At 36.4% G+C, this 16063-nt stretch overlaps 1 protein-coding gene across 3 annotated transcripts in view; it reads right to left on the minus strand.

Annotated features, from left to right (window-relative positions):
* Tmem245 (transmembrane protein 245) overlaps positions 1-16063 on the minus strand; it is a 78532-nt gene that overhangs the window by 40704 nt on the left and 21765 nt on the right. For 2 of the 3 annotated variants that reach the window (XM_048338645.1, XM_048338659.1), the window contains exons 5-8: positions 15275-15523; positions 12243-12412; positions 5862-5966; positions 832-914 (exon numbers count right to left, since the gene is read on the minus strand). In XM_048338645.1, coding sequence (XP_048194602.1) covers positions 832-914; positions 5862-5966; positions 12243-12412; positions 15275-15523 — 607 coding nt within the window. The remainder of the gene's footprint in view (positions 1-831; positions 915-5861; positions 5967-12242; positions 12413-15274; positions 15524-16063) is intronic. The other variant, XM_048338652.1, reaches the window with a different exon arrangement.

Consider the following 16063-nt stretch of genomic DNA (forward strand, 5'->3'; position numbering starts at 1 on the left):
ATGGGGGGGAGAAGGTATGTTGGATAAATGAAAAAGTAGGCTATCAAGCAATAGAGGTTTTAATCTTTTTGTTGTTGCTGTGAGGGTTTGGATTTTGTTTTTTGAGATAGTCTTACTACATAGCCCAGGCTAATTTCAAACTTGTGATCCTTCAGCCTCAGATTCTTTTAGGCTTTGCAGAACATTATTCATAATTACTTATTTCTGCCTGCCCTGCTTCAGATAATAAGTAAATGAATGTGATAATAAGCAAATGAATAGGCATAACTGCACTTCAAAAAAACTTGATAAAAACATGTTGCATTTGGGCATGGGCCACAAATACCCCTTTATTTCCCCAAATAATACTAAATGAAGAATGAAACAGAAAGTTAGGGAGACACAAAGTGAAAAGTTCCCTTCATTAGGATGAAATCACCAGCTAAGTCCTGACTCTGCCACTAGGAGATTATCATCTCAACTATAAACATGTATGATCCTGCTTCCTCACCCCGTGAAGTGGGGACCATGTCTTCAATCCACCTCAGTAACTAGGAGGATCAAACAACATAAGGAAGATTGAATTACAAACCTGATATAAACTACAAACTGTCACTCAATTACAAGGTATCATTTTTCCATTCATAATTTCCTAAGTGCTAAATGTGCCCTTCACCTCCCAGGTATTATTATATGCCACTCATTTGCAAAAGAAAATCTACATTACTTATCAAATCTTTGGCAAACCGCATCTTTCATATTCCAATGTATCTTTATCACTAACATTCGTCTCATGCAAACAGATGCAGAAACTAGGTCATCCACTTCCATCTTTTCAGAATAATATCTTACTTTGCCCACTCAGGGTGATTTGCTACAGTTTCATTAATCAAGTTACTTGTGACTTCAATCATATGTACACTCTCTTGATGTACCTGTATTAGGGATAAAGAGGGGGAAAACTCAATTAGTGATAAATTTTAAATTTTCTTTTAACCCTATTGTTAAACGGAAGCTTTTAACATCAACATCAAACACTTAGGCATCTTAGTTTTAAATAACTTAGGAACATGCACTGAAAAGCTTGCTATACATACTGTCCTATGATATCATATGAATTGGCAGATTATCATGTTGTTCCATTTGATATTTTAGCTTTTTGTTTTCATTTTTTTACTGACTTAGAATTTGATCTGTTCTGTCAGAAAATCTGTTCTATGATTTTTTTTTTTTTTTTTTTTGGCCAGTCCTGGGCCTTGGACTCAGGGCCTGAGCACTGTCCCTGGCTTCTTCCCGCTCAAGGCTAGCACTCTGCCACTTGAGCCACAGCGCCGCTTCTGGCCATTTTCTGTATATGTTGTGCTGGGGAATCGAACCTAGGGCCTCGTGTATCCGAGGCAGGCACTCTTGCCACTAGGCTATATCCCCAGCCCCTGTTCTATGATTTTAATACTTCAAAATTTATTGAGTATACTGTTCCTCATAATGAATGTCCCATGTTTACTTGAAAAAATGTAATGTTTTTTATTCTCTTACCACTGAACCATGCCTCTAGCTCTTTGCTGCACTGCTAACTTTCTAAATAAGGTCTCACCACCTGCCCAGGCATGCACACCAGGACACAATCAGCCCCTTAGGCTTCCCATCAGCACTAGAATAACAAGTGCACAAGACTACACCTTGCTCTCCAGTGAGAAGGTTTTAGGGACTTTTGTAACTGGGCTGGTCTCAAACCATGATCCTTTCTACCACAGCTTCTAAGCATCTAAGATAGGCATGAGGCACTGGGTCCTCCCTCATCTTTTCTCTCTCCCTCTTTCGTGTGTGTGTGTGTGTGTGTGTGTGTGTGTGTGTGTGTGTGTAGTATTAAGGCTTGAACTCAAGGCCTCTTGCTTACTCAGCTGGTATTCTACCACTTGAGCCATGCTTCCTGGAGTTTCATGGGCTTTTCTGCAGGGGCTGGCAATGAACTTCAATCTTTTTTGTCTCAGTCTCCTAAATGGCTAAGATTACAGGTGTGAGCCACATCCAGAAAGAATATAGTTCTTAATAATCAATTAAATCAAAGTAATGACTATATTAAAGACTTCTAAGTATTCTTATTGATTTTCTATGTTCTATCTTCTTATTTTCTCAGTTACTACAAGAAATACTGACTCTCCTTTACAATGACAGATTTGTCTTTTTAAAATTCAGGACACTTGAAATATAAAAGCATATACATTTATTTGTAAGTGTTATCTCATTACAGTACTTAGTCATTATGTAAAGTCCTTATTTTTCTGTAGTAATAACTACTTAATAAACTTTGTCTATTTTTCTTGGGTTTTTTGTTGGGTTTTTTTTTTGCCAGTCCTGGGTACTGGGGCCTGAACACTCTCCCTGGCTTCTTTTTACTCAAGGCTAGCACTCTGTCACTTGAGCCACAGCGCCACTACTGACCTTTTCTGTATATGTGGTACTAGGGAATGGAACAAGGGCTTCATGTATATGAGACAAGCACACTTGCCACAGGCCATATTCTCAACCACTATTTTCCTTGTTTTTAGTTTGCAAGATTTACCTTGATTTTCTCACTATCAACTTTGTAGTTTAGGGGCACGGTCATTGTTGTTGGTACTTTTGCTTTTTTGGCTATTTTGAATTTAAGGTATCTCTTTTACAGATACCATTTAGTTTACAACTTGCTTTTTATATCCAGCCTGACAATTTCTGCATTTTGATTGGAGTGTGTAGTTGTTTCACATGTAACAGAAGTACTGTTGTGACTGGGTCTAGATCTCTCACTTTGCTATTTGCTTTCTATCTGTCCCACTTCTACTGTCCCTTGGCTCATCCCTTTCGGTACTCTTCTGTATTCAGCAAATACTTTTTTAGTTTATCATTTTAGTTCCACTAAACTTTATGCTATTTAATGGCTGCCATTTAACTTACCTAAAATCACATCTTTAATTTACAATCTTCTTCAAGTTAATACTTAGTGCATCCAAAAAAAATTTGTAGTAATACTAGTATAGTTTTGTTTGCCAGCCCTCTTCTTTGTGCTATGGTACACTACACATAAATACTGTACAAATATCTCACATACACATTATGAAGCCTACAATACTGTTAAAATTCTTATTTAAATTCTCAGTAGCTTAAACAAATTAAGAGAAGTAAATCTCACTTATATTTACTCAGAATTTTACCAAGTTATTTGTCTCCAGTTAGAAGGCATTTTATAAAAACAAAAAATGCTAAAACATAGTCTCAATATAAGGGAGGACTTGAATTTACAATCCTCTTGCTTCAGCCTCTCAAGTGCTAAGATTACAGATGTGCACAAGCAGGAAAAATATATTTTAGCATTCCTTACTGTGCAGATATGCTATCTAATGAGGTTTTAGTCTATCTAAAGATGTATTTGTTCTGCCTTTTTCACTTTTGGTTATGCTGGGGATTGAACCCAGGGCCTCCTGTGTGCTACGCAAGCACTTTAAGGAGAGGCACATTTCCAGCCCCTTTCCTTTGCCTTTATTTTTATGGACATTTTGGTCTTGTTGTCTTGCCAGTCCTAAGACTTAAACTCAGAGACTAACTGCTATCCTTGAACTCTTTTTTGCTCAAGGTTAGCACTCTACTTCTTGAACAACAGCTCCACTTCCAGCTTTTTGGAGGTTAATTGGAGATAAGAATTTCATAGGCTTTAGTGTCCAGGCTGGCTTCATGGTTGTTCCTTAGATCTCAGCTTCCTGAGAAGCTAAGATTGCAGGCATGAACCACCAGTGCCCAGCTTGCCTTTAGTTTTACTTTTTATATTTTTGTGTGTGTGTGCTGGTCCTAGGGCTTGAACTCAGGGCCTACATACTAACCCTGAGCTTTTGTGCTCAAGGCTAGCACACTACCACCTGAGACACAGCTCCACTTCTGTCTTTTTGGTAATTAATTTGAGGGAAGAGTCTCATGGACTTTCCTGCCTAGGCTGGCTTTAAGCTGTGATCCTCAGATTTCTGAATAGTTAAGATTACAGGCAGGAGACACTAGCGTCCAGCTGCCTTTATTTGTAAAGAATAGTTACATTGAATATAAAATTCTTAGTTTCTTTTTCAACGAATATATCATTTTTCAGAACCTTTAAATGGTGTTGTTAAGCATTTTATACTATTTTATTCTTGTTTTCCATGGAAAAGAATTATGTGACATCCCACTTTGCTATTATTCCAAGACACATTAACAAGGTTGAGCCTAACAGGGTTTTCTGACAAACTAGAGGTAGATAAAATACAAAAAGAATAGTCAAGGATGGTCTTGAGACGTTTCACCTAAGCAAGTACAGAGAATAGTTTCCATTTACTAAAATGAGAAGACTATGGAGAACAGATGGCTAAGAAAAAGGGTCTATAATTCAGTTTAGGGTGTGTTACATCTGAGATACTTAGTAAACACTCAAGTGGATAATGTCATGATGTGGTGAAAGAAGATATACTCTTACTGACAGGAGAATAAACTAGATTACCAGTAAGCTTCCCTCAAAAGATGAGTATGCATAAATCCTAAACAAGAAAATGGTTCATATCTGCTATCAAAGTGAAGCAGAGGCTGAACAAAAGAAAGACTTGCAAGCTGAGCATAATTGAGATGGGTGGTCAGAAAGACTATGGGTGAACAAAAAGACAAAGAGAGGTAAGTAGAACAAAACAGCAGGAATAAGGAGAAAAGAAAATACTAATCAAAGGTTTAAAAATAGAATGAAAGATTGCATAATAGCAGCTCTGGATAAAAGATGACAAAAACAAAGTCTCTAAAGTCTCTACAGTCTCTAAAGTCTCTCAAAGTCTCTACAGTAACATAAGTCAGTATTCATGACTGATAGCCAAGGAATCCAATGGAACTGAATAGGACTGAAATGGAGTACTAGAGGAGCAGGCTGTTAGGAACTAAAATAAATTTGAGAATAAAATGAGACTGATATTGATGACGAATAGGATTTCTAAATGGAGATACCACATAATGCAACGCTTTACAAACTGCTGCATTTTAATATTATCTATTGGTAAGTTACTAACATTTCTGTAAGACATAAAAACTGTGATATCTATGATTTTATGTAAGCTTCACAATCCCTTGAAAATAACACACTACAATCTGAGAGTGGAGTTTAAAGTTCCGATAAAAGATGAAAACACACCACAGAGGAAGGAAAAAGCCAAAAACCCAACATCTGTAAACGTTATTTTCACTGTTACTATAGATAAAAAACCTTAGTTGCGCTTTGGGGAATTTTCTTTAATTAGATGAATATAAAGATAGGAAATATAAACTGGAAGGACTTAAAAAGCAAGAAATAAAGATCGTGCAGCACATTAGCAGAATAATCACTAAGACAGGAAGAGAGGCACTAATGGAGAAATTCTGAAACCTCAGCAAAGTGGCGCCTACCTGTTATGGCACAGCCCAAGAGTTTAGGGCCAGCCAAGGCAAAGTAAGAGAAAGGAAGAGGAGATAAAAAGAAGGGAAGGAAGGAAGACAGAGGGAAAGAGAGAGGGAAATGTATAGGCAGGCAAAATTCTCAACTAGTGAACAGGATACTACCTACATAGATTAAGATTTGAAAAACCAGTTCATAATCCTATTTCTAAAAAGTTGTTCGTTTCTCACTATTTTAATTGTTTTAATCTGTTTGTCCATGAGAATTTTGATAACAAAACAGAAATCAGTGTAAAGAGATTTAAAAAGAAAACTAGGCAAATCTGTTACACAATTAGTAAAATACAAATCATAAATATGTCAATAATTATTATTTATAAGCTAAACATTTTCCATGCTGCTAACTTCTTCTCCATACTGCAATTCTAACAATTACAAGTTTATTAATGGGAACAGTAATTATAGTAATTTACCTTTGCAGTCAGAAGAAGGGCTAAAAGGAGTGTTCCTATTACTAGCAAAAATATGATAAAAATGCTAATTATTTTATCTAACATCTTCTCCAACCAGATGATCATCTGTATAGAAATGAAAAACAGAATTACTCATCTTTAAAAGACAACTTACCAAAGAAAATATGTATTCAAATATCATTATGACTAATTAGAATATTCAGCACTGTAAAGTAAACTATGGCATACTGATTAAGGCAGTAAAGGTTATAAGCAAGTTTAGAATATTATCAAACAGTATTACCTATTGCTATTATGTATAATTCACTGCTACTATTTAACACAAACTAGTCAATTAGAATATAATCTATACCTATGTTTAAATTTTCATGCTGTGGTACATATACAATGGAAACTATGATTCATAACCTAGTAAGTATACTAAATAATGATAATTAGTGAACCTAAAATCTTAGAAAAAGTATACTCCTAGTAATACAGGTATGTCCTAAAGCAACACAGAAAATTAGAAACAGAGTAAAATAGCAATCACATTCAAGATGTTTTTCCTTTTGACTTCATCAGAATTATAAATAGAGTAACAAAAGTCTAATGTGAAGGCAATGGTATATAACAAATTCACGATAATAGTTCTATGGGGCAAGAGAGGTTGGAAGGAGAATGCACAGTTAATTATTTAGTTTTATCAAACTGGAGGGTAATCAACAGGCATTCTTTAATCCGTTTTAAGTTTGAAAGTATTTTAAAAAGGGCTGGGGATATGGCCTAGTGGCAAGAGTGCCTGCCTCATATACATGAGGCCCTGGGTTCGATTCCCCAGCAGCACATATACAGAAAATGGCCAGAAGTGGCGCTGTGGCTCAAGTGGCAGAGTGCTAGCCTTGAGCAAAAAGAAGCCAGGGACAGTGCTCAGGCCCTGAGTCCAAGCCCCAGGACTGGCAAAAAATAAAAAAGAAAGAAAGAAAGAAAGTATTTAAAAAAATTTTTTAATGTAAAACTATTTAAAATTTTAAAAGTTTGTAAAATTCCACTTACAGTTTCTATTATTTTGAAAACATGGGCTTTATGGCATAATCATAATAAAGCAAATATACATTAATTATCAATGTAGTAGTTGCTCCTTATTAAAATTATGCTCTCTAAATGCTATTCAATTTTCTGTCTTGACTATAACTTCCCACATCTTTCATAAGTAATTCTACATTTTAAACAACTCGGTTTTCAGAATATATAATATATAATAATATACTAATATGTATAATATATGACAATTATGATTGATTCATAGTTTCTGCTATGCAAACTACCATTTAATTTCAAACCTACAGGCAATTTTAGATGCTAAGATATAACACTGTACCCCTCAATACCAAGAGAAGCCATAGCAATGCTAAATTATTATTAGGTTAAATTTTAATTCTGCTTTACAAGCAATGAGTTAAATACTAAAAGCAAGCAATGTTAAAAAGCCATTTGAGAGCGAAACCATTTTTTCTACTAGATGCTTTTAAGTTTGTTGTTCCCTTTATCTGTCTTTCAAGAAGCACACAGTCACTAATAGATCAATGCTCTACTGAACTCAAAAACAGAAAGTTAATCAGTAGTTTCCACAGTCAGAGCTTCAAACAGCAAAGTTACTTTTCAGTGCATACTATCAAAGCATTGAACACCAAAAGCATCAAAGACAATGCAGTTTTTTTAAACAAATAACAGCAAAAAAAAAAAAGGTTAACAGGTTTCAAAGATATGGAAGGTCAGGTGTCTGATTTTGAAGATTAAGTTACAAAATTAGCTGAGAAGTTTCACAATCAGAAACCAGCTAAACCTCTAGTTCCTGAGAAAGTTTTCAGAGGAAATGGACAATGTTTCAGGTTTCCTCTTTGCAGCTGGAAAACACTTCTCAGCAGGCAGTAAGTACTCAATAAATACAAATTTGAATAGGTAGCATAAGGAAATTTCTGATATACAACTAGATTTGTATCCACAACTAACCAGAATTACTCATCTTTAAAAGACAACTTACAAAAGAAAATATGTATTCAAATATCATTATGACTAATAAGAATATTCAGCACTGCAAAGCAAACTATGGCATACTGATTAAAGCAGTAAAGGCTATAAGCAAGTTTAGAATATTATCAAACAGTATTACCTATTTGTGAAATTTCCAGGATTGATTTTTTTTTCCCCCTCAAGATTGCTTTGGGGCTGGGAATATGGCCTAGGGATAGAGTGCTTGCTTCACATACATGAAGCTCTGAGTTCAATTCCTCAGCACCACATATATAGAAAAAGCCAGAAGTGGCGCTGTGGCTCAAATGGTAGAGTGCTAGCCTTGAGCAAAAAGAAGCCAGGGACAGTGCTCAGGCCCTGAGTTCAAGCCCCAGGACTGGCCAAAAAAAAAAGAAAAGTACTAGAGGTGTCAACTGTTCAAAGCACATTATTTTCATGGATGGAAATATCACAATACAACTCCTTTGAACAACTAAAAAATAGCAGTACCTGAAAAAAAAAAGTATCATCCCACTGCTGAGTTTCTCTTCTATTTCATTTTTCTGAACTTTTATTGTTTTCCTTCATTTTTAAGCAAACTGTAATTGAGCCTTAATGTAAATATATACTAAAAAAAAAAACCCAAGGATAAGGGAATACTTCTCTAAATATAGGATATGTACTCTTCTTACTTTTTCTCTTCCTTTATTTTCTTTGTTTTATTTTTTGCCACTATAGGCTCTTCACCCTAGCTTGGCTTTTTCACTCACAGCTGGCACTCTACCATTAAGCCATGTCTTTACTTCTTTTTGCTGGTCAAATGGAAATTAAGTGTTTTACGGATTTATCTGCCTAGGCTGGCTTGGCATCTAGATCCTCAAATCTCAGCCTCTTGAATAGTTAGGATTACAGGTGTGAACCAGAGGTATCTGATCTCTCTCTCTCTCTCTCTCTCTCTCTCTCTCTCTCTCTCTCTCTCTCTCTGGGTCCTTTCCCTGAACTTTTTTGATCAAGACTAGTGCCCTACCACTTGAGCCACCATTCCACATCTGCCTTTTTGTTGGGTACCTGGAGATAAGTCTCACAGACCTTGTCTGGGCTAGCTTTGAACCACAATCCTCAGATCTCACTCTACTGAGTAACTAGGTGTGAGCCACCAGAGCCCAGCTTCTTGCAATTTTCTGATCTTAGATGTTTTGTAATTTAAAAAAAATAGCCCCATGAAATAATCCTGGACTTAATTATTTTGCTCTCCTGAAACACTCAGTATGTCAAGCAGTTGAACTCCAATTCCACAGCAAAGTTTTATGTATGGTACTGGAATCATCAAAAATAAATAAATAGAACTTGTCATGCATGCAATCCTAGCTAGTCCTTTGGCTGAGATCTGAGGATTGAGGTTTGAAGACAACTTGGGAAGTCTTTCAGACTCATCTCCAATTAAACATCAAAAAAGCTGCAAGCAGAGCTAAGGTTCAAGTGGTTGAGCCCTAGACTTGAGTACAGAAGTTCAGCACAGTACCAAGCCCCAGGACCAGTTGAACAAGCAGTTACTTGATTTCTCAGGAATCTTTTTGAACTAATTCAGCTATTGGCCAGAGGTTTATGAATTAGGTTATCTAAGTCATTTAGTTCACTGAGGGTGGATCAAAGTGTACCTAATCAACTCAGCTATTCTTTATCTTGAGGATAATTTCAGTTCCATATACAGAAATTACAAAAATATACAAAATCATCTATTTTGGTAGTAAGACATGACTTTACACATCATTTCCAAAGGACTAAGTTTACTTACTCATGGGGAATGGAGTTGTATTCAACCACATATAGATAAGACAGGAGCAGTAGAGAATGAGTACAATTTACACACTGCTTATTTTCAATTCAAATTTAAAACTTCAGGTATTATCAAGCCTCTCCAGTCCTCCATTTCAACAAGAGGAGGGAGGGGAATAAGGCAGAGAAAAAGAAAAAGGAACCACAATCTCCATATTTGAGTGTAGGTGGGAGTGTAGCTGCTCAGGGAGAGCATTCTTGCCTAGCATAAAAGAAATACTAAATTTGATCCCCAATAATACAAAATCAGTTAATTAAGAACAAATCTAACTTATTTTCAAGAAACATCCTTATGGCATGTTGTATTTTCAGTCAAGACTTTTGAGTCATATGTTTAAATAGAATACATGTAAGTAGTGTCACCACTTGCTATCTGCTCAAATCATCTGTTGAAAGACAGCTTTCCTAATATATTTGGATTATCATTACTGAAGTTATTTGAAATGTATCTATTATCCCATGCCAAGCATAAAAAGGAGCTAACACAAACAAAACATCAAGTTTTTTCTGGAAATACAAATTAAGATGATACAGGCCGTAACTACAAGCTATCTTTAAGTTAAAAATAAAATGATGGGAACTACTTGTTTTTTTTTTTTAAAGAGACGATAGATCATAGAAATATTTCAGATGTCAGTTTTAAAAATTTTGTGTTATTTGTAGAAAAAGTAGCTCTCTTTGCTTTTCAGTAACTATTGCCTGATGTCCTTTCACATAACAAAGGAAACAAAGCAAGGCATCCTGACAGGCGCCTGTAATCTCAGCACTTGGCAGGCTAAGACAAGAGGATGGCAAGTTCAAAATCAGTCTGGGCTACATAACAAGAAATCGTTTAAAACAAGAAGAAAAATAGGTAAAAATACATTAGAGTAGCTACATTACAGAAAAACGGTATGGAAATTACAGTGGACATACGGACTACAAACAGAACTTCTTACCAAAATACTTGGACAAGGAGGTACCTAATAGCCTTTGTTTAGCAAATTTCACTGTGACAGTACTCATGCTTCATGACCTTCCATAGCTTATAATTAGAATTTTTAAAATAAAAGCTTAGTTTGACATATGGACAGAAACACAAGTGAGAAAAGAGATACTGGAGGGAAGACAGAGTTACCGAATTCAATAGTGAAAATTGACATCCATGTGTTCATTTACCTTCTTATTTAGCCAGTGCCAGAGCTTGAGGACAGGGGATAAGGTGAGAAAGAGAAGATAAGAACAGTGGCATATCATTAGAGAATGCAATAATAGCATGAAAAGAAAAGACAGTCAGAGAGGATGAGAAGGAAACTGTCAGGGAAAACACAAGAAAAAGGGTAAAGCATTACCAAAGTTTTAATCAAGAGAATGTAAATAAACAATGTTTAAGATAAACAATGACTGAAATGATAACCACAAACTTTGTTGACAATTCAACAATTAAAAATATGGAAAATAACCGCTTGCAAGCTCAGTGTTTCTTCTTTTGTACTGCTCCATCTCTCAGCTTTTTCCTGACATGTCTCTCTAATAAATTCTGATTTATGCTTCAAAACTGGCTGACATTACTCCCTGGACAATGCTTCCCTTTCCACCATCATCAATATAAGGCACTTCCTGCTCAAATGCATGCAACCCATGCATTCTTTTCCAATGCAAATTATAACAATAGCTAACACCTGAAATAATTTACTGAACCCACCAGGCACTGATAGACGACCTTACATATATTTGATCACTTAATTCTCTCAACTATTCTACAAGGTAGGTACTATTATTTTATTGATTAGGAAACAAAAGCACAGGGAAGAAATATGTCTAAGGTCACCAGGGTAATAAGTAACACAAGTGAGATATGAAACCAGAGTATGGAACCAGAGTATGGATTTCAAATCCATACTCTTTTGTTGTTGATGGTTATGGGGGTTGGGCACTCTCCCTGAGCCTCTTTGTGGTCAAGACTAGCACTCTACCACTTGAGCCACAGTACCACTTCCAATTTTTGAATGGTTAAAGAAAGAGTCTTTAGGGGATTTTTCTGCCTGGGCTGAATTCCAACTGTGATCCTCAGATCTCAGCCTCCTGAGAAGCTAGGATTATAGGCGTGAGCTAATAGCGCCCAGTGAATCCATTAGTCTTTACAAGCTAAGCATTCCAGTTTTCCTGAATTGCTTACTCTTCCCACTAATAAGCTTCTGTACTTGGCTTTCCAGGAGTCATCTGATTTTCTCTGTAACTCAGCATAATTCCAAAGAAATGGAGTCCCTAGAAAATTGCCTAGTTTTCGGCAAATCACTTAACTTCTCAGATTTTACTGTGGTCCTAAGTCAGGAAGTTGAACTCAGTCTTCTGTAAAATCATTTTCTCCTATTGTTAAGAGGAGAAAGCACACAATACCTATTATAACTGAACCCATTCCATCCTTATTGTGATCCATAATTCAAAACACAATTTTATCACATTAAATGTTGTATCAACATTTACAAAATAAAATGTTATTTTATGAAAATGGAATTATTTCAAACCATGAAACAGAAACTCCATTAAAACAGCCCCAATTTTTTATAATACCTTGCTATCAACTTTTAACAAGAATTTTCCAAGCCCGATTATTGGCCATGGAGCTAAAGCCTCCTGCCGCTCCTTCAGGAAGCATTCAACAACCTGCCACCACACACGGCACCGTTTCGCCAGGAAGTCCACAACTCCAAAATGTATGACAAGCTTTTTGATTATCCACACTATAAGGACAAAAAAAAAAGTTTGTGAAACAGTAAATTAGTATTAAAATGATAAACATCCCAAAGGGAGGGGGGAGTTCAAGGTATTCAACAGATAGGATTGGCAAAGTAACTATGAAAATCTCACTACCCATACACCATGTTCTGTGAAGTCCGTGAAGTCTGAACAGCTGGGAGACTCAGGGATTATTCTAGAGCCCACATAAATTTAAGATGCTCTTATCATGAAAATGGCTGATAGTTCAATGGCTCCCACTCCTCCCCTTTTTAAGTAAACTAACTCCTGACATCTCTCAATCTCCTTGGGTATTATAGCACTCTTCCCAAATTCTGTTCTTAGATGTCCTAGTATTCAGTGACAGCAGAAGTACAAGGTACTCCACACCCACAGAATTACAATTCTACACCACTACAGGGAATGGTTTCCCACTGTGACTTCTTTCCCTATTTGAGGCTCCTCCAAACATCTGAACAGACACCAGGGCTCTCTGCATGGAAGCTACCAAGTGTATTCAGGGCTGCTGCAAGTGGCCCTGAGGTTTTACACAAATTGATGAGCTTGTGGTGGTATTAAAATGTCCAATATTGCTGGGAATGTGGCTTAGTGGTAGAGTGCTTGCCTAGCTTGCATGAAGCCCTGGGTTTGATCCCTCAGTACCACATAAACAGAAAAAACAGGAAGTGGCCCTGTGGCTCAAGTGGTAGAGCATTAGCCTTGAGCACAGAGAGGCTCAGTAACAGTGCCCAGGCCCTGAGTTCAAGCTCCAGGACTGGCAGAAGAAAAAAAAAAAAAGATATCCAGTACTGTAATGGCAAATATTCAATAAGCTCTTTGTGTCAGGTAACTAGAAAATATTGGAGCTCAGGACAGAGGGAAATTCCAGTGAAGAAATGCCTGGAAGAGTAATGTGGTGGCCCTTTATACAGGGCTTAAGCTTCCTGTTAAAGCCAACTAAGAAGGTTGAGGGGCCAGATGAAGTGTTCTTGATGGCTGGGATTTGCCTTCAAGTTTGGAACTGGATAACTGTTCCTCTCTAGTATCATTTCCCTAAGTGCAAGGATTTACTTTCTTAACTTCATCCCTATTTCCTGAAGGTTCAGTTTAGTATTTTAGGCCATGAACTCAGTACATACCAGTCCAACAATCCCTTCATATTGGCATTTTTAAATCCCTATGGACAACTGTATTATAGACTACAGAAAACCTTCCCTAGGCCACCTTATTGAATCTGTGTTACTAAGATCCTAACAAATGCTTCTGATGATCAGAAGGTTCAGATATGAAACCTAACAGGAAAATCTAACCCTTGCTAACAAACTTTAAGGAAAACGGGCCCAATCAGCACCTTACACATAATTTGCCAACATAAATCATCTTGAAAAATAAAACAAGAAGCATAATCTAGAAGAGCAATTTAAATTATGTTTCACTAAGCATACCTACCTATTTCTTAAAAGAATGCATGGCAATAGTATGATCACTACAACTTCCTTAATTACAATTGTATCTTGTTATTAATCGTCTTGTTCTAAATATGAAGACATAAGAAGTAGAAGCAAACTTCAACTACTTACATTTGGCAATTACCTAAGGCCAGGTACAATACATTGTTCTGGCCAAAACAAATGTTTAAAAGAATGGTTAGGTATTTAATTACCTAGCCAATTTAATGAAAACAATGCAGGGTGAAAACTAACTAGAAGGTAAACAAGCAAGTAAATTTAGACTTTAGGGCCATTGCAGAGGCTGCCAAAAATCATGTTTTCATTAATGGTGAAGAATCTTGATCTGGGAAATGAAGACTAGTTAAATGCAGGAGAAACCTGGATGGCAGAATTCACAGCTTCCACTGAAGACTTAGACTACATCACAAGAAGAAAGTGAGATCTTAAATACACCTGAGTCAGAGAAACTTTTCCTTACTCTTGTCAGTCTTTAGAAAAACAACTTTCACAAAAATCAGCCCAATAGAGATAAACCTCAAATGACCACAGTACAGTATTATAGTACCTGATTTAATGATGTGTGAGGAACATAATATTTCTTTTAAATACAGCCACATATGTAAGTGTGCATATATATGTATGTAGGTGTGTGCATATATATCCAAAACACACATGCATATACACATAATTTGATTTTTCTAACAAAAGAAAACTAAAGACTTTGCATACCTACCTACAAATATACATAAGCCTAAATTTTTGGATTAAAAAGCACAATATAAAGGAACAAACAGACAAAAGGAAAATAAAATAAAATGGGAGGTAAGGGAGGGTCAAGAAATAGTAGGACAAAGGACAAACAAATGTAGTAGTGGTACTCACTAGACAGTATGTTGAGAATGATTGTGGGCTGAGATAGGAGGGCAATACTGAGAGAGAGCGAGGGAAGGGATGACACTGTTCAAAAAGAAATGTACTCTTTATCTGACTTACGTAACTGTAAACCCTCTGTACATCAACTTTATGATAGCAATAAAAAATGCATGAAAGGGAAAAAAAGCTACACTCTAGAAAATAAAATGCAGCTCTCAAATTGCAACCACAAATCTATAGATGATCATAAACATTCTCTTCCACAGAATTATGAGCAGCTAAATGGCTACTATTCTACAAGGATTTAGCTGCCCTAAGTACCACATGAAATTGTATGAGGCCAATGAATACATTTCCACTTAAAAGTGAAACATTAAAGAAGTATCCAAGTAATAAATTCCCAGGATAATGTTTGCTTATGACTTAAGTACAAACATAACTTTTATTTAAAATAATGTGAAATCTCAAACATCAAAATCCAACAGTAAAAAAAGGAAAAGATTATCAGAGACAAAACAAGATCATACTTAACCAGATAATGACCTGCAATGGGCACTGGCAGTAACTGCACAATCCACAAGTTCAGCCAGAGCTGGACAACTATGATGGCCCAGCCAAGAGACACAAAGTAAATGTCACTAGTTTTCTTCTTTCTGAGAAACGTTCCAATCTCGGGCCTTTGTCTGCCCAGAGTAGGTGAAGGGGAGGAAGGACAAGAAGGAGAGGAAGGAGAAGAAGGAGAAGAAGCAGCAGACAATGTTGGAGGAGGTTCTCCTTCCTTGTCCATGGATTCTGAAAAAAGAAAGGGAAAAAAAATTAACATGCTTGAACTCAGTGCCTGGGCACTGTCCCTGAGCTTTTGTGCTCAAGGCAAGCACTCTACCACTTCAGCCACACCTCCACTTTGGGCTTTTCTGTCGTTAAAGTGGCTCATGGAGTTTACTGCTGGGGTTGGCTTTGAACCACAATCCTCAGATCTCAGCCTCCTGAGTAGCTAGGATGGCTGGCATGAGCCACTGGCACCCAGCAGGAATATTTTATTTTTTACTGCTCAAGTTTTTAAAAAATAAATATATATATTATGTGCATATATACACATAATTTAAAGACAGTGAGAGAATATATAACAGTAGCTGAAATTTTTACTTAACCATTGAAAGTATTTGAACCATGTAAAGCACAAATACATATACTACAACCTCTATATTTAAGAATTCTACCCTGTTTGCTACATTTGTAGTACTAAGGATGAGACCCAGGACCTCATGAATATCAGGCAAGAGCTGAAACTCTGAGTTACAATCCCAGCCTTCTTTCTCTTTTAACACAATT

The sequence above is a fragment of the Perognathus longimembris genome, chromosome 1 (assembly GCF_023159225.1).
Source record: "Perognathus longimembris pacificus isolate PPM17 chromosome 1, ASM2315922v1, whole genome shotgun sequence".
Taxonomy (NCBI): Eukaryota; Metazoa; Chordata; class Mammalia; order Rodentia; family Heteromyidae; genus Perognathus; species Perognathus longimembris.